At 42.4% G+C, this 22512-nt stretch overlaps 1 protein-coding gene, 1 long non-coding RNA gene and 2 pseudogenes across 2 annotated transcripts in view; 3 read left to right on the plus strand and 1 right to left on the minus strand.

The window, feature by feature from the left end:
* LOC133367216 (keratin, type I cytoskeletal 47 kDa-like) lies at positions 1-16631 on the plus strand (annotated as a pseudogene).
* On the plus strand, positions 1790-1908 carry LOC133368172 (5S ribosomal RNA; annotated as a pseudogene).
* Positions 15653-22512, minus strand: part of LOC133367221 (uncharacterized) — an 11559-nt gene continuing 4699 nt past the window's right edge. Inside the window, exon 3 of the long non-coding RNA XR_009758549.1 lies at positions 15653-16397. This is a non-coding gene — a long non-coding RNA (uncharacterized LOC133367221). The remainder of the gene's footprint in view (positions 16398-22512) is intronic.
* Positions 21086-22512, plus strand: part of LOC133367217 (keratin, type I cytoskeletal 24-like) — a 13943-nt gene continuing 12516 nt past the window's right edge. Inside the window, exon 1 of the mRNA XM_061591173.1 lies at positions 21086-21646. Coding sequence (XP_061447157.1) covers positions 21164-21646 — 483 coding nt within the window. The 5' untranslated portion in view covers positions 21086-21163. The remainder of the gene's footprint in view (positions 21647-22512) is intronic.

Below are 22512 nucleotides of genomic sequence, written 5' to 3' on the forward strand. Positions count from 1 at the left end.
ATGCCGCTATGAAAATACGTTCCAACGAAAGAGCACACCCTTACAAAGTCGGTGTATAAAAGCTTGAGACAATTCTTACCGTTCAAAGAAACTCTCCTTGGGTGACATTTCTGATTTTTCAGGCTTGCTTAAAGCTTCCTTGAGATCATGTCTTACTTTGGCCATTGTTCTAGGCAGGTTTCCTCTTCTCGCTGCAGCGGGACATCTCTTAAGCTTTCTAGCTGTGGAGCGCATGGCTTGGGTGGCGGGTCCTCCAGCACAGGGAGCTTTGGTAGTGGGACAGCCTGGGGTGCTGGATCAGGATGGGGTGGCATCGGAGGTGGTGCCGGGGGCTGCTTTCAGATCTACGGTCCTGGCACTGCCGGCAGCGATGCTGGACTTCTCTCTGGCAGGGAAAAAGAAACCATGCAGAATCTGAATGACCGCTTGGCCTCCTACCTAGCTAAAGTCCGGGCTTTGGAGGAGGCAAACAGTGACCTGGAGCTAAAAATTAAAACCTGGTATGAGAAATCAGCGTCGCAGACCGATGGAGGACTCCGTGACTACAGCAAGTACTATGCCACTATTGAGGACCTTCGAAATAAGGTGAGCGAGATTTGGGAGATTAAGGAAGATTTGGGAGGAATAAGGACAACTAAAGATAAAACAGAGGTAGAGGCGCCTGAATGTGACCATTTTGGTTTCTCTCACTTTCTCATTTTTCAGTTCAGTTCTCCAAATTTCCACATCAGTTTTATTTTTTTTTTAAGGTTCTCATGAAAATTCATTGGCAAATTTCTCCTAATATGCACATTTTTGTATGTAATTTTGCCTAATGTACATAGATTTCCAAAGCAATTTCCCCTACTTATACTGCATATTCATATGATATTTCCAGTGATACATGCATTCTATGCACACTTTATGCTAGTATATGCATTTTTGTACTCAATACTTGGCCATAGAACTGCACTGCAAAACTTGAAGACGTGCAAATTTCCAAAGATGGCAGTGCTTTGGTTCTCATGTTGTTTCAGGAAGTGAAAATTTGGTAGGTCCACTTTTAAATGCAAACTGGATCAAAGTCCTCCCTCGTCTCTAAACAGAAGGTAAAATTTCATTAGATCCTATTAAAATTTTATTAGAATTCTTAGAAGGAAATAAATTAGAATCAGAAAGGCAACTAAGGCTGCAGTCCTAAACCCACTTACCTGGAAGTAGGGATGGGGCAGAGACTCAATTCAGTTCGCACTTAAAGCCAAATTTATGAAATTTGCACCTTCTGAAACAATATGAGAACTGAAACACAACCATGCTTCAAAATTCGCAGATCTACAATGCAGTTCTCCAACCAAAGAATGTTTACAGAAATTTATTTATTTATTATTTGATTTATATCCCGCCCTTCCTCCCAGCAGGAGCCCAGGGCAGCAATGCATGTATTAGGGGAAACTGTGCATAAAATGCATAAATTTGTGAAAATAACATACAAAGATGGAATATTTCTGGAGAAATTGCTTGCAAAATGTGTACATTGGTCAAAAACGACAGACAAAAATGTGTTTATTAGGAGAAATTTGCACTACAATGCTGAAGAATTTGCATGAGGATTTTTTTTTAATTGCAAATTGCTGCAGAAATCTAGAGGACTGAATTTAAGATTGGAAAAATGAAAAACTGAGGGAATCAAAGCTGGCAGATTCTTCCATTCCTTCCTGGGAGAAAGCTCCACTGATTTCATTACGTCTGAGAAGATGTGTACACAATTGTGCTGTACTTTATTATTTATTAAGAGCTCCTAAAATTTTACATCTATGACCATACTACCCTGAACACGCCCAATCTCGTCTGATCTTGGAACCTAAGCAGGGTCAGGCCTGGTTAGTACTTGGATAGGAGACCACCTGGCAATACTGGGTGCCGTAGGCGTAGAGGAAGGCAATGGTAAACCACCTTGGAATACCTCTTACCATGAAAACCCTCTGAATATATCCAAAAAAGATGCATAGAGTTGCCATAAGTCGTAATCAACTTGAAGGCATATAACAACAAAATTTTACAGCACAATTCTAACCATGTCTATTCAAAACAGGAGTCTTATTTAATTCAATGGGGCTTACTCCCAGACAAGTGGGGATAGTATTGCAGCCTTAATTGCTCAGAACTGGAAAAAGGAAGAAGACACAACAATAATGAAAGGGGAAATCAAATGTTAGAAAATGATTAGATCAGCAAAGTTAATTAATTGGTAATTATTATTTTTAAAAACTATATAAAATAGTCCAGTTTTTAGGGAAGCTTAATTGGATCAATAAAGGGAGGATTACAAATCAGGTGCATATTAACTGACAAAAGTACTGCTGTCTTTAAACTAATTACTAAATTATAAGTTTAGATACTAGGTCGCTTTGCCAAGAAATTGTATTGTTTAATATTTGTGAATATTGTGATTACATCATTTGGTGTAATTGAATTTAGAACAAAAAAGGGGGACAGAAGAAATAAGGCAGGCAAATTAAGAATTAAGGCAGGCAAATTTGGAAAAAAAAACACTTTTTTATCCATTTTTAAAACATGAATCACCAGTGCAATGCTTCTGTTACAGAATAAATACAGAATATAACCTGACATAAACAGCTAACAGTAAGCAGTTGTTTTTGGCATCCAAGGCAGAAAATCACACAAGCATTGTTTCCCATTCCCTGGCAATATAAAAAAATACAATCACAATTAAATAAATAAATTCTTGGCTGCCCTTTCATGACATTCCAAATCAACTGCCTGTCTAATGCAGCCGTGGCCAACCTGGTCCCCTCCAGATGTTTTTGAATGGGGTTTGTAGTCCAAAACATCTGGCATCAGGTAGGTCATGGCTGCTCTAATGCTAGGACCAGGTCTGCCAGAACCTTAAAATTGAGAAGATCTTTTTCACAACAGTTGGCCTTTGTTTTTGTTGTATTTTTAATGTTTTTATTCTATGGTGGTGGTGGTTTTTGAATGTTGTAAACCGCTTTGATGTTTTTAATGAAATAGCGGTATATAAATATTTTTTAAAAATAAATAAATAAAAACTAGAGAGCGAGAAGAGTGGGACGGCTAGAATGAAAACACTGATCTATTCTAAAACATACCGTAGATCTTTCCAAAGCCGTGTTTCATATCCTGTGGAATAAGAGTGTCAAATAACTTAATAACATATATGAGGCCAAAGGTCCATTTAGTCCAGCATTCTGTTTCCTATTGTGGCCTTTCAAGCAGGGCATCAAGGTACCTACAGCCATATCTTATAAGTAGCATCACATTTCAGAGGTATACTGCTTCTAAACATGGAGGTTCTGACCCCATGCAGACACTGATAGCCCTATCCCTCCGGGATTCATGGATCCACTGCTTTTAAAATAAGTTTGACTGTTTCTTGATCTGAGACCTTGTGCTGAAGGGCAGGGTATTAAATAAATAAATAAGCATTATCTATGATTTGTTTGAAACAAGCCAACATCAAACCATAGATTAGGAAACTGGCTTGTTGCATTTAACTATAGTTAGTATTAACCACAGAAAGCCATGGTTAGCTGAGACCAGAAGTGAAAGTGAAAGCTCCTGAACTCATCCTCTGGGAGGCAGAGAAAGAGGAGGGGGGAGCATGCAATCCCAGGAGGGAGCTAGGCTTGTTTATGTAGTGCTAAACCTGCTTTCCCAAACCTGGTGCCCTCCAGATCTTTTGGACTACAACTCCCATCAGCCCCAGCCAGTGCTAGCGTTGTAGCCCAAAACATCTGGAAGGAACCAGGTTGGTGAAAGCTGCACTAAACCATCTAACTGTTAGACACTCAATATCTAATCTGAATCTTGCGCTACTCTGAATAATTTATTCAACAAAATTTGTATTTATGCAAATGCAGCTATAAGTAAAAGAGGCTTCTGAAATATGTTCCTTTCCCCCCACCCGAGCCACTTTAATTACTAATTAATTACTTGTAAAGTGTGCAAGTTGCTAATGAATCTACTAATATTAAGCCTTGGATAATTTGTTTTAATGATGTTAAAGTCCACAGTTGGCAATACTTTCCTTTGGACCAACCAAAATGTCACAAAATAGTAAGCAAGATGTTACACAAAGCAGGGGAGGGAGGGGAGGAAAGACAAAACGTACAAATGAATACAAATATATTTTTCCTCATTCTGACAATCAGGGCCGGTACCACAGGGCGGCCAGGTCGGGCCCTGGCTGAGGGCCCCTGCAGCCCAGAGGAGCCCCTGAAGGGCCCCCTCTTAGGGTGGAAGGGTAGCACTCCTGTTCTGCGATCCATGGCAGTGTTGGATCTTGATCCTGCTGCAGATCGTGGAGGAGCTGTCAGGCATCTTCTCCAAAACAGTCAGTGCAGACTTCAATAAGCCCACACATATGCATGCCCCACCTACCTCTCCCATCCCTGTGAACGACATGCAAGCTGTGCGTTCATGCCTGCCATCAACCAAGATGGCAGCAGGAGCTTCCCTAAGGGGCTGACAACCCCACCACCTTCTTGGTTGATGGTAGGCATGCACGCACAGAGATAGGTAGGTGAGGCACGCAGCCAGGCTTATTAGCCCTGCGCCCACCTGTATGGGAGGGGTTAGGCTACAGCGCCAGGGGCCTGGTGCCCAGGAGCCCAGTCATGCTTGATGCCAGCCCTGCTGACAATCCCCTTCTTTTGTGGCGGATCTGGTCTGCTAAAGAGTTCTGGAGTTCCATTTTGTTCCTGACACAATTTCATTATTATGTTAGTTGGTCCTACTAAAATATTCCCCAGCTTTGGATTTTAGAGGGTTTTTCGCTCTAATGGACCACCCTTGCTTTTTATTTGTTTAATTGATGGGCTTACTGTTATTTTTATCCTTATAATTGTTTTCAAATGTTGTTAGCCGCTTTAAACAATTCTGCTAAAGAGGGAAAGAGGTATCAATAATGTAAACATTTTTTTTTACTTCAGTCCCCCCTCCTTTTCCTGTTTTTCCTTCCTCATGCAGATCATTGCTGCGACTGTTAACAATGCCAGCATTATCCTGCAGATAGATAATGCCAGGCTGGCTGCAGATGACTTCAAAATGAAGTAAGTTTCAACCCAAGCAGAGTAAAACTAATTTAACTTGAAAATATATGACCAAAACAAACGGAACAACAAAGAGAGTCTTAGGTTTCTCAAAACAATGACAATCAAAGAACAGGGCTGGGTAACATGATAACTAAAGCTAAGCTAAGTGCTTTTTTAAAAAACAACACCCTTTCTCTCCTCAAAGGTATGAAAATGAGCTGTTCCTCCGCCAGAGCGTTGACGCAGACATCAATGGTCTGCGCAAAGTCTTTGATGAACTGACTCTGTCCAGGAGTGACTTAGAAATGCAGATTGAGAGCCTGACTGAAGAGCTGACTTACCTTAAAAAGAACCATGAAGAGGTAAGGTAGCCATTTTTGCTAAGACAAATGATAGCGCAATTCCAGAGTGGTGTTACAAGGTGGCCCAAAAGTAGCTCCGGAACTCATGCCTCCTTCTCTCCCTGTTTTGTGAACTTAAAAAAAAAAACTTGCTTAGAGGACAGCTGGGCACACTCAAAATCACAATGCTGGTGAGATTCCAGCTGTCCACTGTCTTAATTTGCACAGAGGCATCTGGACAAATAACGTTTGCATATGCTAAGTTACGCAAATTTGTGTCCTGCCCCAGAGCCCCACATCCTTTGTGTACCTAGCAATACCCCCTGGTATAGCTAGATCAGACAACCCTAAGTATGTATGAACTGCATCATTTCAGGACAGTTGCATTTGGGGAATGTTCAGTGCTGACAGCAATTATTATACTCGCAGGTGCTTCACTGAGTGCAGACTACTTCAGCGGTTGCAGGTTTAGCTCTACATTGTGCAGGGTGAGGCGGCCCCCTCAAGCAGCAAAGGTTGAGGGGGGGTCCCAAGGACACAACCACAACTGACAGGCGAAGGGCTTCCCCCCCCCCTTTTTTTAGCATGGGTTTCATTTTTTAAACTTGCAAATGTGGTTAGTCCAATATGTAACTGTGGGAAAGAACCATTCCAATGACAATCCCAAGACATTTGACTATTCAGTTTTGATGGTCCTGTAGGTGTGCCTTTCCTGTGCCTGAAGGGAGCATTAGCTGCCAGGATTCATTTTTGCAACAGAGCGGAAGTGGGGCACCGCATGCCCAGGGGCTAAATGCCTCCCTCCAGGTCTCCTTGGGTACATTACGTATGCCACTCTGTTTCCTTGTTTGAGAAAGGGCTGCAGGGGGAAGGAAGAATTGGTGCCCCTCCCACATTTCTGCCAATGGATTCTTCCCCTGGATCTCATTGTCACCAGTGAACAGAAGGAGGCCTTCCATGTGATTGGCAGATAGCTATTTAGGATCCAAGCCAATGAGCATTCATATTTCTATAGATGCAGAAATGTTAACACTTGAAAAAGCAAGTCAATGTGATGTCATTGTGCATATGCAGAAAATCAGTAGTCATTATGGATATATGTTAGCACCAGGATCAGAGATTGTGTCTCTGATTACCAGCTGCTGAGGAACACAAATGGGAGATGGCAACTGTGAGAACAGGATGCTGGACCAGATGGGCCTTAGGCCTGATCCAGCATTGCTCTTCTTATGTTCTTAACTGCAAACTGATTTTCATTTTTTTATTTATTTATTACATTTATATACTGCCCCATAGCCGAAGCTCTCTGGGCGGTTTACAGCAATTAAAAACATTAAAAACAAATATACAAATTTTAAAACACAAAAACAATTTAAAAACACAATTTTAAAAAATTTTAAAAAGCAATTTAAAAACACATGCTAAAATGCCTGGGAGAAGAGGAAAGTCTTGATCTGGCCCCGAAAGGATAACAGTGTTGGCGCTAGGTGCACCTTGTCAAAGAGATCATTCCATAATTTGGGGGCCAAATATGTCTCTTGTGAAAAATCCTGAGGTTCTCTCTCTCTCTTTTCCTTCTTCATGTAGGAAATGAAAAGTTTGCAAGGCACAACCTCTGGGAATGTCAATGTGGAAATGAACGCTGCCCCAGGGACTGATCTGACCACCCTTTTGAACAAGATGAGAGCAGAGTATGAGACTCTGGCAGAGCAAAATCGCAAAGATGCTGAAATCTGGTTCAATGAAAAGGTAAGAATGCAGTGATGTGTCTAGAACTCTGCACAGCAATGTACCATGCCTAACACCAAATCTGTATGTGTGTGTGCTTTTAAAAAAACCTAATGATTTTTGTAAATTCAATAATCTCATTTCCTTGTTTGTAAAATGGCATAAAAGTACAAATTAAAATAGGCCAACAGATAGGGCTGAGCAGTGGTTCCAGGGATAAGTGGGTGGGACTTTTGTAAATCCACATACCTTCTGGGTTCCCTCCCCTCCCCCCCCTCACATTGCCCCTGAAATGCATCATTTGTCCTTCCCTCAAAATGTTTAAATTCTGCAGAAGACATCCCTCTGCCTGATCCAAACACAAAGAAACTAAATTTTATTTGTGGCACCCTATAGAATGCCAGAGCACAGTGACCTGAAGATGGACCTTTCCCCCCATTGCCCCTGCACTGTGGAATGCCCTTCCCTCTGCCATAGGTGAACCATCTTCCATCTGCAAAGACATATATTTTTGCCTACCCTTCCCTGACCCATGAGATTGGACCCTGTTTTTTTCCCCTGAATTTCTGTTTTTATCTATTTTTATAATACTGTTTTACTGTTTGTATGCTGTACCTGTTTTTATGATAAAGTTTTGTTGTTTTTGTGTTGTATTTATGCATACCTCTTACTTTTAAATATTAAGCAGTTTTAAATAAATAAATAAATTCCACAATCAAAATGAACACAATATAGAGGTCAAAGTCTGAAGATAATTTCTTCAGATGCTGGAACTACACTTTTTCTGATTTCTGGATTTAGTTTTTCTTCTTGCAGAACCTGTGCCTTTTTAATTAAAGAAATCTAGAACTTCTTGGTTAATTTGAGATAGGGCTCAAGTCCTGGAATCGGTTCTCAATGTCTGTGATAGTAACTCTTTCCTGCTAAGGAGTAAGCAGCTCTCACTACTTACAGAACCTCTACTAGAGCCTACTGTTTTTATTCTACAAGGAAATGCAGAAACAGAGCTCATGTTTTGGTCCTCATCAATGCCAAGTCTGAAAGTGAGGGCTCTACCATGAGTCACAGTAAGGCAGTCATTTCAGGTGGGAGAGTGAGATGCAATGTAAGAGGCAGCAAATTCAGATAGCTATCCATAATTTGCCAGCCGATAAAGCGTTCAGCCACATGCAGCACATATTGATCTGATTCTCCAACGGCAGAGGGCAACGACTTCTACCAAGATGCTGTCCTTGAAAGGTGTGAGACCAGGTTACTTGAAGGGCTGCCTACACCCATGTAGATGTCCATCAGATTGGTGGGTTCCTTTCCAGTAGTGGGCCCACATCTTTGGAAGTCCCTCCCCTAGGAAATATGTGTTGTATGGAAAATAACCTGGCGCCAAAAAGACTGTAATGTCTGTGCCAGATGTGCCTTTTTGAGGAGGGCATTCCAGGGTCAGGGCACCACTGCAGAAAAGGCCCTCTCTGTTGTGAATATGTGATGTACTCAGTAGCAGCCAGTGGCTCCATGTCTGTGGGGCAGTGGAATTCACTCCAGGTTTTAGTCTGAACTTTGAAAGTAGCTTGGCTGAATATGGTGCCTGGAGAAGCAGGAGGGTGTTATTAGCAAAACTATAAGAAGTCTTGAACATATGCAGAGTGCCCTTTTCTTACTCTTTCTGTTACTAGTGTCCATTATACCTGGAGCTCTCACTTTAGAAACAGGGTAGAGCTGATAAGTTCCTGAAAAACAAAATCAAGTGCTCAAAGCATCCTTCTGTCATTTGAATACTGTATGCTCAAACTCTTGTTATTCAATTACTGCAGAGTAAAGAATTAAATGCAGTGATCAACGTGAGTGCGAAGGAGACCAGCACCAACAAGAATGAGATCACAGACTTGAGACGCACACTTCAGGCTTTGGAAATAGACCTGACATCTCAACTTGCTTTGGTATTATGGACAGAGATCTCTGCCGGATAAAATATTTGTCTGAATGATTAATGCAAACATCTCCCTCTAACACACACCTCCTTCTTACAAGGCAGGAAGCTGTTCAGACATAAAACAAAGCCATACTTAAACATTAAGCTTCCCCCCCCCCCAAACTCATGACCTTCCCTTCTGCCATGGCCGTGAGTTGTTTTGAAGCATTCACTTCTGCTTTTGATTACTTGCAGCTTGCGGTGTCATCCAAAACTAGGCAAACTGTGTTTGATCTTCACTATCATTAATTTTTTTAAAAGCCAAATTCAAACCATAGTTTATTAAGTTGGCTTGTTTTCACTAAACATAGTTAGGATTCACCACAGTTTAGGATTCAGATGACAAACTAAATTGTGGTTAATCTAAAACAGAAGGAGCTGGAATGGAGAAGGAGAGGCTAGAGTGCTCATGATAATGTTAAACCACTGTTTAGTGTTATTTTCAAACTTAGCATGGCATAAAGAGTATTTAAAATCAGATGCTAAAGATTACTTTATCCCGTATCCTACATGATGCCCCTTGCTAAAGCCCTTCAGTGTTGGTCAGATATCCTAGGAGAACAATCCTTGAATCCTTGTCATAATTTGTTTACATATTCAAGGGGTGGAAATGGTTGTATGTGGAAGAATCAGTAGTCCCTGGAAATATTAGTTAGTATTGATTTGACTCTCTTTTTATTACAAGCTGCCAGCTCTGAGAATAAGCATTTGGATGGACCACTGGGCTGTCTTGTTACACAACAGCTTCCTTTCTCTGAATGGCAAATCATCTTACGAACCCACTCATGCGGTCTCTTAAAGTTTCCCATTTCAGTCATGATGCGCCAAGAATTTCAAAAACAGAACGTCATCTGTCTGGTTATAGAAACACCTATTAGTGCTGTGCTGAAAATTTCTCCTGTGTTTTTCCCCAACTACTTCTGACCATGAGAAAAGAAACTGCATCCAAAAATGCAGGGAAGAGAAAATTTCGGTGAAATTCTGATGAGTGAGGTTAGATTTTTTTTATGTTCTTACCTTACTGTTGAGGTGGCTGGAAGACGCTTGTGAATTATTCCACAATTCATCTCATCGGTGGTCTGCAGCTTCCCTGGCAGCAGCAGTCGGTTCCTTCTGGGCAAAGTTGGACCGGGGTTACACAGCTGGCTTCCAGATGGCAAGTGTTGCTGCGTGCCAAGAGGGAGGGGGCAAGGCGCAGGGAGCCCAGCACAGTGCAAGCATGGTGGCAGAGCCAATTCAATGCTGCTGCCACTGTGCCACGGCCACGCCCACTTTGTGCTGTGCTCCCCATACCTTGCCCCTCCCCCTCTTGGTAAGCAGTTGTGACGGTTGCCTTCTAGAAAGCAGCTGTGCAACCCCACCCCACCTTCGCTGCCCCTCTGACCACTGCTGCTCCCCAACTGCCCAGACTTCAATTAAAGTTTGAGGGAAGACATCATGAAGTAACTCCTCCCATGGGGATTTTTTCAAATCAGGAAGTGTGGGTACCCAGGGAGGCTGCTAGAGCAATATTTGCATGGGGGAGGGAACCACATTCACCAGCCTTGGTCACCTCACAATGAGAAGGTAAGCTCAAAGGCCCACCCCGACCCAAATTCTAAAGAAATTCGCAAGGGTCCTGAGAACAAAGCAGAAAAAAGCAGAAGCCACTTTCGCAGAAGAAGAAAACGTTTGGAGGACAGATTTCAGCACAGCACTAACTCGTATAGAGAATGTATTTAATGTATTTGATTTGGAGCCTTCTCCATTCCAAGGATCCAGGACAGGTGGCAACAGGTTAGAAACAAAAGGCTTACCAAGACAGTGGCCAAGATACAAAAACCACACAGGTTGTTTTGTGCGCTCCAGCAGGTTTGGGCTTGAGTTACTCACAAAAGGGCCAAACTGCACATTAAATTATTTTTATTCTGAAGAAGCAACAGGGTCACCATCCAAAACTTGTTCCCATGCTAAAAAAAACCCACACATTTCTGCTCCTATTTGCCCCGAAGGTGCTGTTTACAGCAGGGGGGGGGTCAGTGGCCCCCAATCTAGACTGGGAGTACCTTCCAGATTGAGGGGCCACATCTATGTTTTCTTAGTAATGTAATGTGTAGTTTGGCTTTCAGCAGGCCACTATGCCATAAATCAAAGCACTTTTGGAACTGAGATTTTAAAAGCCAGGTTCCTCTTATGAGACAGGAATCTGGTACACAAAGGAAACAGGTCAAAACATCCAGTAGATATACCCAGATGAGGCAAATGTAGCACTAGGGATCCTAGCCAAAATCTAGATACTCATACTACTCAAGTGTCTCCTTTTTTTAAAAAAAAATCAATGCTTGTAAATCAACGTAAATGTAATATAAATGTTGCAGCTTAGTGGAATTGGTACATCTGGTGAATAGATTTCATAACTACACAGGACACGAATGTATTGTAAACATGGGGGGCAGTCCAGGGCCGGCACCAGCCTGCCCTGGGCTCACGGCATACACAAGCATGCCCCACCTACCTCTGCATTGGTCCTTAGGAAGGTTGCCCTGTGCGGTGTGTGCTCATGGCTGCCATCGACCAAAACGGCAGGCGTGCCACATGTGCGCATATGCCTGCCATCAACCAAGATGCCAGTAGGGGCATTAGCCCCTTAGAGAAGCTTCCACCACCATCTTGGTTGATGGCACAGCACACACAGCATTCACAGCAAGGGAGAGGTAAGTGGGACATTTTTTATTTATTTTATTTAGCATGTGGATAGGAGTTGTGGGCCCCCGCAGTCTGGGGGGGGACTGGGAGCTCCCTCTCTGCAATCTGTGGCAGGGTCGGGAGTTGATCTTGGAAGGGGAGCGCTACCCTCTCACCCAAAGGGGGAGCCCTTCAGGGGCCCCTCTGGGCTGGCCAACCTGGCCACCTTCTGGCACCAGTCCTGTGTGTGTCTGAAACAGCCTAGCATTCCTTATTCATGTAGTAGCAGTTGTTCTCCCAGTACACTCTGGGAAAGCAGCCTTTTGAAATGCTGATAGTGTCAAACATGCCCTGTGTTAAGTTTGCATCGCTGCACCCTTTTCTATTTCAGAGGCAATCACTTGAAGCCACTCTGGCAGAAACAGAAGGCCGCTACTGTGCCCAGCTCTCACAAATGCAAGGGCTGATTAGCAACGTGGAGACCCAAGTGCAACAAATCAGGGAGGACATGGAGTGCCAAAATGCAGACTACAGGCAACTCCTGGACATCAAGATCCGCCTTGAGAATGAAATTGAGACTTACCGGCATCTGATTGATGGAGAAGCAAGGTAGGAAACAAAAAGAACCTTAAGGCAAAAAAACCCTATACTTTGTGATCCAGATTTGCCTTAAACTGGTCACAGTGTGGGACGTTTTATCCCAAGAGGTTTAAAACTATCTGCTGTTATGCAATTCATAGAATGGCTGCCATTCAGAAACCAGTATAAATGTGCAAAGCACATTAGTGTAATTGCTCTACAGCAAGTGCAGAGAGAACCTTTGGCCCTCCAGATGTTGCTGAACTACAACACCCATCATTGGCCATGCTTGCTGGGGCTGATGGGAAATATAGTTCAGCAACATCTGGAGGGCCAAAAGTTCCCCACACCTGCTCTACAACAAGGATGGGAAACCTGTGGCCCTCCAGATATTGTTGGACTTCAGTCCCTATCAGCCCCAGCCAGCATGGACAATGGTCAGGGATGCTGGGAGTTGTAGTCCAACATTGCTCTACACCAGCGTTTCCCAACTAGTGGGCCACCAGATGTTGTTGGACCACAATTCCCATTTTTCCTGACCATTGGCAATGCTGGCTGAGGCTGATGGGAGTTGTGGTCCAACAACATCTGGTGGCCCACTAGTTGGAAAAGACTGCTCTACACTGTGCAAGGACACAATGCCACATTATATTTCAAGAACATACAAGAACCTGTGGTAGTTTGTGTGACTTGCTGGTAGTGACTGGGAATCTGAAAGCCAACAACAGGAAAAAAGAATCACAATCTCTTCAAAAATTCTGAATGCAGACCAAAAGGTTTATGACCCGGAGTGACTTTCCAAGTCATGAAGAAAAAACATGTTTCCTACCTCTCAACTCAAAAGCCCCTCCCATTCCATACATGTCCTGTTTGTGAGTTAGATCTCATCTACACAGTGTTTTACTATGTGTTTGGTGCTACTCACATGTCCTTTAAACTTGCATGGCTCACGTGACATTACCAGCAAACAGAAGCTATCACAGTTTCCCCCCTAATAAATCTGTACTAACCCAATCCACTGATAATACATAAAAGGGGGGGGGAGTCTTCACTCCCTTTCTCTAGTTCTTGCAAATGCTTTGCTCCGATGCTTAATGTGGGTGTATCAATCGTTACTCTCTCCATGCCACTCCCTCCTCCTCCCTTTGTTCATTTTATTTCCTGTAGGCTTACAAGCAATATCCAGTTGCTCTTCTCCATTCTGCTGACCTTTGTTATGTTGCTGCAGATGGTGCCTTTGTTTTCTTTTCCCCCTAGTTTGTGCGCAAAAGCATAAAACTGCTCAAACAAATATTTGTATTTCAGCTGTGCCCTACCAAGGAAAACGCAGAATTTTGCACTTCCAGGTGTTTTTTTAAAGGAAACTACCGCTGCTGGTTGAACAGACTGTGCATGCTTGGTCACCTAGCAACCAGAGGGAGTGGAAATGTAAAATTAGAGTGCAGGGCCATAAGGAAAAAGTGAGACTAATCCTCCCCAGAGGAATGCCTGTTTGTGTGAATGGTAAAAAGTGATTGGCAGCTAACTTTTGAGCAGGAACAGCAGATGATGCAAATGCAAAGCAAAAGTAAAAGAAATGTATTTCCTATGAAGAAATGCTCCCGTGTAGATGAGCCCTTGGTCTTCTTATGAAATAATGTAGAATGCAGATTGATGATGGTGAGCATATACATCTGAGGTCCCAGGTTTGATGCATTGTGTCTTCTTAGCAGAGAGACCTTTGCTCAAGAACCTGGACACCTCTGTTAAAAAATAATCCATTGCCAGTGACAATGGACTACTGGTCTGATTCATCACTTGGCTCTGGGTCTCCTGCCTCTGAATGTGTATGTCTGAATGTATAACTTTGTAATGGCCTATGTGCTATATACAAATAAATGTTGTTGCCTATTATTAATAACAATACAGGGAATGCAACTAAGCAAGAGTAATATGAACAAATAAGTTGCCTTTTGCAGTGAACCTGGAGGCAGAAGCAGCAGAAATCTAGGATCAAGGAATTTGGGGTCTGCAACAGGTGCAGGATTAAGAGGTTCAGGATCTGGTACTAGAGGTGCTGGGTCTGGCACAGAATCCAGTGCTAGAGGAGATAATTCCGCATCCAAAGAAAAAGGTAAATGTCATTCATGGGGTTTCTTTTTTATGTTATCAGTAGGCTTATGTGATACCAGCTTAACCTCCAAGCATTCAGACTAATTTTTTTCTTCCATTCCATCAATGCAAAGAAGACTTATTTATGTACTTTTTCCATGAACTGAATTCTAGGGCACTGAGGCATGGAGGCTCATTCTATTTTCACCCAAGCTACATTGCCCACAGACAACTTATCTGATTCATTGGCCTCTCTGCAAATAAGGCTAGATGGAGCAGTCTGTTTCTGGTCCATGTCCGTTTCACATGTATTCATTCATAAGTCCATTCCTTCCTGTGTCTGCATTGATATGCAATTTTATTTTATCTGCAGAAAAAATTATTTAAATATAGTTTGAACATACCTTCTTACAAAATTTGTATTTCTAAAACTCAAAATACACGTTTCTAAATATACTGTGTTAAAATACACATTTTAACGTATTTTTTATACATTTTTATGGAGCCAAGAACTGTAGCACAAAATTTAGAGAAATGCCAAATTCGCAAGATAGCTACATTCTGATCCACATGTTTGTCCAGAGGATTCAAATCAGGTCAGTTCATATTGGAATTTGTAAAATCTGTGGATGTGCCGGATCTCATGGTGCACAGAGTTGCAATCCAGAAATGGGATGTTACTCTTGCAGGGAAAACATCTTTATCTCTTCTTCATGTACTTCTTGTTGTGCATTAAAACTGAGCTAGAAGCATTAGCAGACAGCAGAATGGGATGGCAGAGCTTTACTGACCTCCCATCACCAGCATTGCTGTGGCTTACCAGGAAGAGGAGGGTCAAGGTCAGTGCAGCGCAAACGCACTGGCAGGAGCACCAGATTGGCTCCACTAGTGTGTTCACCATCACCCTGTCGGTAAGCCATGCTGGTGACAGCAGGTCAGCACTGGTGCTGCTGCCACTTGCAACTGGTTGCAAAAGGCTCCTGCAGGGTTTGCTGGCTCCTAAAAGACTCCTGCAGGGTTTGATTTATCATTTCATATATGTTTAATATTTTAATATCTTTAAATGAGGGGCTTTGACCCAGGGCGCTTTACACTCTAACACACAGATGCACAGACTCCAAAACACACACACAGCCAGGCGCTCCCACACATACACCAGGCACTCCCAAACACACACACACAACTCCAAAATGCTCCCCTTACCCCCAGGCAACTCCCACAAGGCCCACCACCATCCCAGGCAACTCCCCAAATGGCCCCCAGGCACTCGCTGCCACCCGTTTAGGAAGTTTGCTAGCCTCCTGCCTACCCAGGCTACCACTGCCACCCTGCTTTGACTGCTTACGTGCCTCCCACATTGTCACTGCTACCTGCCCGCCCCAATGCTCACTCGCTTGCTCACCTGCCTACCTGACACTCGCCCACTTGCCCACTCAAGTGCTTACCCACCCACCATCCTTGCTTCCCTCACTCCCACGCCTCACCTGCCTGCCATCCTGCTGCTGCACCCCACGCCCTTGCATGATGGCTTACAAAACTATTATATTTTTAAGTATTTTTAATGTGATTCCACCTGAATTGCACTTTCCAAACTCGCATGTGAACCCAAATGCAGCTATCTTTCAACATTTGCATTTCTGCCATTTTCGCAATGCAATTTGCCAACCAAAACATGTGTACAAGAATGTGTATATCAGGGGAAAGATACATTTCAATATAACACTTTCATTTGTACTCACTGAAGAAATCGTCCAAAAAGCCATTGAATAAGCACTAAATGTTACACCAGCAAGATGCTCAGATGACAGTTTTAGAGGAAGAGTCTTATGCAAAGAATATTTGACATGTACATTTTCAACTGCGTGCTCTTTGTTCTGTTTGCTTCATCTTCAGACTCAAAGAAAACGAGAGTGATTAAAACAATCATTGAGGTATTAGATGAGAATGGGCGAGTAACTTCCTCCAAGGTCCAGTCTGTTGAAGAAAATCCAATTATATAAAGATCAAGATTTTATCAGGAAAGACTTGTCTGCTTCTGGTGATGCTGCAGTGCAAGGCGAATAAACATACAGTATCTTTTACAGTAATCTGCCAACATACTGAGAAGAAGCCAATGAAAATATTTTCTTTCCTTAAATAAGAAATCTGTTTAGACATTCTCATGTCGCCCCATAATTGTCTTACATTGAAAATGCATTCTTTCATCTACAGTTTATTACAGTTTCTACTCCTGCAGTTACCATTACTTGATTATTCTTACATAAAGCTGTTTCAAACCTTGATTTTGTGGGTGGGAAGCATTTTTTTTTATTGCTGGGGAGCCTTTCCTCCATCCCTTATTCCTACCATAAACTAAAATAGGATTGCACTGATATCAACAGCTCTGTTGAGGCCCAAAGGAACCTTCTCCTTCTCAAACTAGGCGGAAGTAACGAGTGGGGTACCACAGGGCTCGGTCCTGGGCCCAGTGCTCTTTAACATTTTTATTAACGACTTGGATGAGGAGGTACAAAGCATGCTTATCAAATTTGCAGATGATACAAAGTTGGGGGACATAGCTAATACCCTGCAAGACAAAACAAAATTCAAAGGGACCTTGATAGGCTGGAGCATTGGGCTGAAAATAACAGAATGAAATTGAACAGGGATAAATGCAAAGTTCTACACTTAGGAAAAAGAAACCAAATGCACAGTTATAAGATGGGGGATACTTGGCTCAGCAGTACGACATGTAAGAAGGATCTTGGAATTGTTGTTGATCACAAGCTGAATATGAGCCAACAGTGTGATGTGGCTGCAAAAAAGGCAAATGCTATATTAGGCTGCATTAACAGAAGTATAGTTTCCAAATCGCGGGAAGTACTAGTTCCCCTCTATTCAGCACTGGTTATGCCTCATCTTGAATACTGTGTCCAGTTCTGGTCTCCGCACTTCAAGAAGGATGTAGACAAACTAGAACAGGTTCAGAGGAGGACAACAAGAATGATCAGGGGACTGGAAACACAGCCCTGTGAGGAGTGACTGAAAGAACTGGGCATGTTTAGCCTGGAGAAGAGAAGCCTGGAGAAGAGAAGACTGAGGGGAGATATGATAGCACTCTTCAAGTACATGAAAGGTTGTCACACAGAGGAGGGCCGGGATCTCTTCTCGATCGTCCCAGAGTGCAGGACACGGAATAATGGGCTCAAGTTGCAGGAAGCCAGATTTCGACTGGACATCAGGAAAAACTTCCTAACTGTTAGAGCCAGACAACAATGGAACCAATTACCTAGAGAGGTAGTGGGCTCTCCGACACTGGAGGCATCCAAGAGGCAGCTGGATAGCCATCTGTCAGGAATGCTTTGATTTGGATTCCTGCATTGAGCAGGGGGTTGGACTTGATGGCCTTATAGGCCCCTTCCAACTCTACTATTCTGTGATTCTATGATAACATCCTACCTTATTACTCCTGCATCAGTAAAGCATAAAACATTTTGTTTTATAAACAGATGTAGGTATAATGATCATTATACAATGATCATCACCGGGATGTTTATAGCAAAAAGAAAAAAGGAAAAGAAGCTTCTTCTCAGTGACTAGATGTGTTTGAACTTGCTAGCCTTCCTCAGCTGCAGAGCTTGAGAAGTGTACATATGAGCAAACTATCCATCTTCCAGGCTCACAAGTGTTCTATTTGAGCTCTGACAGATCAGTGCTTACGGCAAACCAGATGTTAAAAGCCTTCTTCGCAAGCACAGATGACAATGCAACATGCCACAGCTCATCTGTGCACTTGTGACAAATGTTGTGAGCCACAGGCTTGCCACAGTGTTCAGAAAAAAGGTTGCTAGGCAGTTTCACTGTGGTGGCCTGAACACTGGCCCTTGGTCTTCACCTGCAGCTGAGGGGGAGGACCGGGCCAGAGCGAGAGAGTCAGTAGATTGCTGTGGCTGCTACTCTCCCCGCTGCTATTGCCAGGTGCTCAACAGCAAGTAGGAATGAGTGTATCTGTCAGTTTCATTTGCTGTGTGTCTCCTTTTTCCAATCTTAAATCCAGTTCACATTCCCACATCAGTTTGTGATATAAAAAGGGGGGGAAAGTCCTCATGAAAATGCATATTATCTCCTAATATACACATCTTTGTATTCAATTCTACCTAATATACACATTTTTGCAAAGCAATTTCTTCTAATATCATGCATTTTTGTATGTTACATTTGCTAATATATGCATCAAAATGCATACTTTTACCCTAGTTATATGCATGTTTGTACACATTAGTGGACTGGAGAACTGCATTGCAAAATTCAGAGAAGTGCAAATTTGATAGCAGTAAGCAGGTGAGCCAACTGGAGAGGCAGCCTAATGAGGGTGTCTTGCCCAAGGGACCTCTAAAACCTGGAGGTGATACTGGCCTCGATGGTCTGTGGACAAAATGAATGGCTATAACTTGGAATAGGAGAGAAATGCAGTTCACATTTGAATATGAACCTACCTAATTCGCACTTTGCATGTGCAAATCGAAACATAGCTATCCTTTGAAATTTATACTTCTTCTAATACAATGCAGTTGTCCACATCAAAACTGTGCACAAAAATGTGCATATTAAGTGGAAATGTACATAAAAATGCATGTATTCATGACAATAGCAAACAAAATGTATTATATATGGGGAAGTTGCTTGCAATGATGTGTACATTAGGCAAAATTGCATACAAAAATGTGTATGTTGTAAACCGCTTTGATGTTTTTAAAAATGAAATGGTATGCAAATATATTTATAAATTAAAAATATAACAAAGAAATGCGCACTAAGAACTCAAGAATTTTCCTGAGGATCTTTTTTTAAAAAAAGAAACTGATACAGAAAAGTGGCAAACTGAACTTAAAACTAGAAAAATGAAAAATAGAAAGAAACCAAAACTGACAACTTAGTCCATTCACAGCTAAAGAGAAGCTGAATAATACATCACTTTGGAGGAAGGTGGGGAAAACTAGGAACCAGACAGGATGTTGACCAGCCATTACATATCTCTTACTTTTATTATACATAAACACCATATGGGAGCACAAGACTTTGCTGTGTAGAAATGGCCTATATCAGCATCTGATCAGTAGCATCCATTGGTGCATCCTTCCATGTCTGACTGGGTACATCATTACAAATAATCCCAGGCACAGCTGACAATCCAGCTGTGGGTTGATTGGGACTTTTCCAGCTGTAAAGTAGACATGCTATAGAACATTTGATCCAGGATCCGAAGAATTAAAAAAAAAATCCCCAGCCTGGCGAAGAATGGATGGCTATTCATGTAAAGGTAAACACTGTGTTTTCAAATTGTATCAGGTCAGTGTAGAGCCAAGTTCCCTATTTGCCCCCAGTGCAGAAAGATGTGAGGGTGGAAAACCAGTAATCAACCATCATGAGCATCCTTTTCCACTCCTTATTTAATTAAAAAGAGAGGGAATGGGGCTTGCCCTTTTATTTAATTACTATACTTGCCGTCTTTCTTTGAGTTGAGGGGAGGGGCAACAGTGCCATTGCTAGCTCTCAGATTCAGCCCAAGGAAAAAAATGAGAACAGAAAACATCTCAGTCCAATAGATGTCCAAACTCCCACAAAACCACTGAATTATTGTTCAGCTAGAGAAGGGCCAACTGAACCATCATGATCATTATTTATCAATGCACAATAGCACACATTTTGCAGTATCATATGGTTGGAAAAACATGAAAATGAGCAAAACCGCATTAAAGGTAACGTTTTGCAAAATGTAGACAAGACAGGAGGCTCAGCTCAGTTTCAAGTGCACAGTTAGCCATAGGATCCAACAGTGAACCAAAAAGGGGGACGTGAACGTTAACATGGTGTATATGTGGCACGTATTGTGGACTGGACATTGTAAAAGCCAAGAGCATGGAGAAGCAAAAGAGGGAATTAAGTGTTCGGCTCTTTTATAGGAATGGTGTTTGCAGAGAAATTCTGCTAAATTGTTATCAGTGGAAGTCTGGTGATCTATATGTGAATTAACTTGCCCTCTTCAGCATTACTGGTTAAAGATAAATTCTTGAGTCTGCGAATCCCAATTTCCACTTCCTACCACCTCCTGGGACTTGCAAAGACAGGCACATCAAATTAAGATTTCAGATCAAAGATCTTTTTTAATAATAATCCAAGAAGCAATTAATAAATCGGGCAAATGGTCATTTTGAGCCAGAGCGTTAAAAAGGAATTTGAGATTGTTTTTTCTGCTAGATTACAAAATAAATACAAAATTCCTCCCAAATTTAATAGTATTTGTGTTGTTCATACATGTCACTTGAAGCTTTCTTTGGCTTCCTCGTTCAGTTGGAAGGGTTATGCCTGGAGGCTTGAAATGTTGAAGAGAACGCAATATAAAAACTAAAGTTAAAAGAAAGAGGAGGTGGAGAAAGAGAAAAAGGGTTGCTCATCACAATTTCAAAGATGAAAAGCAAAATGCATTTGGCTCCATCCCATCAGGAATTTTGGCATAACAAATAACCCAAGGATACATATTTCTGCAAAGCTGGACTCCTAACATCAGTTTTTTTAATTAGATAAAATAATTATGAAGACATTGACTTGGCAAAGGATCCACTATGATGCCGTGATGGGGCGGAAACGGTACACCCCGTCAACACTGCATATAAGCCTTAAAAGCCCACCAGCTCGATGCACTCTTTCTAATCAGCTTGCCTTGCTGGGACGGGACCAGACGTACTTCTTGCTCAGACACCATGGCTCTCTCTTTCCAAACTGGCTCTTCCCGACAGCTGTCCTCATACAGTATTGGAGGTAGTGGTGGTGGTGGATCTGTCAGATTATCTAGCGGTGGAGGATTTAGTGGTGGTTCCAAATTTGCTGGAGGTTACGCAGGAGGAAGCTATGGAGGAGGAAGCCTTGGTGGAGGATTTGGAGAGGGCTTGGGTGGAGGTCTGGGGGCTGGCTTCGGTGGTGGCTTTGCCAGTGGCAGCTTTGCTAGTGGCTTGGGTGGTGGCTTTGGAGGGGGAGAAGGTGGTCTCCTGGCTGGAGATGAGAAGCAAACCATGCAGAATCTCAATGACCGCCTTGCTAACTACCTAAGCAACGTGCATGCTCTGGAAGAGGCCAACACAGAGCTGGAACGCAAAATCAAGGAATGGTATGCAAAATTTAGCACTCCAGACACCAACAGAGATTACAGCAAATATTTTAACATCATTGAAGACCTTCGGAATCAAGTAAGTGATCTGAATGCTTATGCAAGACTTTCTGACATTAGTTAACTATGCAGATAGCCATCTTCACTATGCCTGCTCCTCCCATAGAGAACTGTGTTGCAATAATCCATAATTAAATTATAGTTTCTTCTGCTTTATAATACTGAACTGCTAGTCTGTAAATGTTGCAACATCCCCCAGGCGTTAGGATCATTGGAACATAGAAAGCTGTGTTACATTGAGCCAGACCATTGATCTGTCTAGATAGGTAATCTCTACACTGACTGGCAGTGGCTTTCCAAGGTTTTAGCCATGGAACCTTCCCAGCCCTACCTGGAGATGCCAGGGATTGAACCAAGGACCTTCTCCCTGCAAAGCAGATGCTCTGCCACTGAGCTATGGCTCCTCTCCATTAACTCTCAGAGGGAACAGGAGTAACCTTCCAGACAGTCTGCAATAGTTCATTGACATACTGTCCCCCTTGGGCACCCGAGCATTAAGCTTGTGTTACTGACAAGATCTGAATACCCCTTTCGGGAAAGTCTTAATCTCTAGATACACTTCACTGTTAACGCCCCTCCCATTCCATAATAAAATTTACACAGCAATTAATGGAGAAGTAACTGATGATCATGTGTCTTTGTTAAACAGAGGCAGCAAACCTGAGTCAATGTTATCTTTAGCAAAAGTTCTCCACTCCGCATGTGAAGGTTTATTTATTATTTATTTGTTTGTTACGTTTATATCCCACCTTTCCTCCAAGGAGCTCAAGGTGGCTTACCTATCCATTATACCATACTGGCTCTCTGTGAAACAAAGTCTTCAGCAACAAATTGAGACACTTTTCTTTTTGTCTGCAAAATGGCAAAAACAAATCCCTAAAAAAG

The sequence above is a fragment of the Rhineura floridana genome, chromosome 11 (genome assembly GCF_030035675.1).
Source record: "Rhineura floridana isolate rRhiFlo1 chromosome 11, rRhiFlo1.hap2, whole genome shotgun sequence".
In the NCBI taxonomy this organism is placed as follows: Eukaryota; Metazoa; Chordata; class Lepidosauria; order Squamata; family Rhineuridae; genus Rhineura; species Rhineura floridana.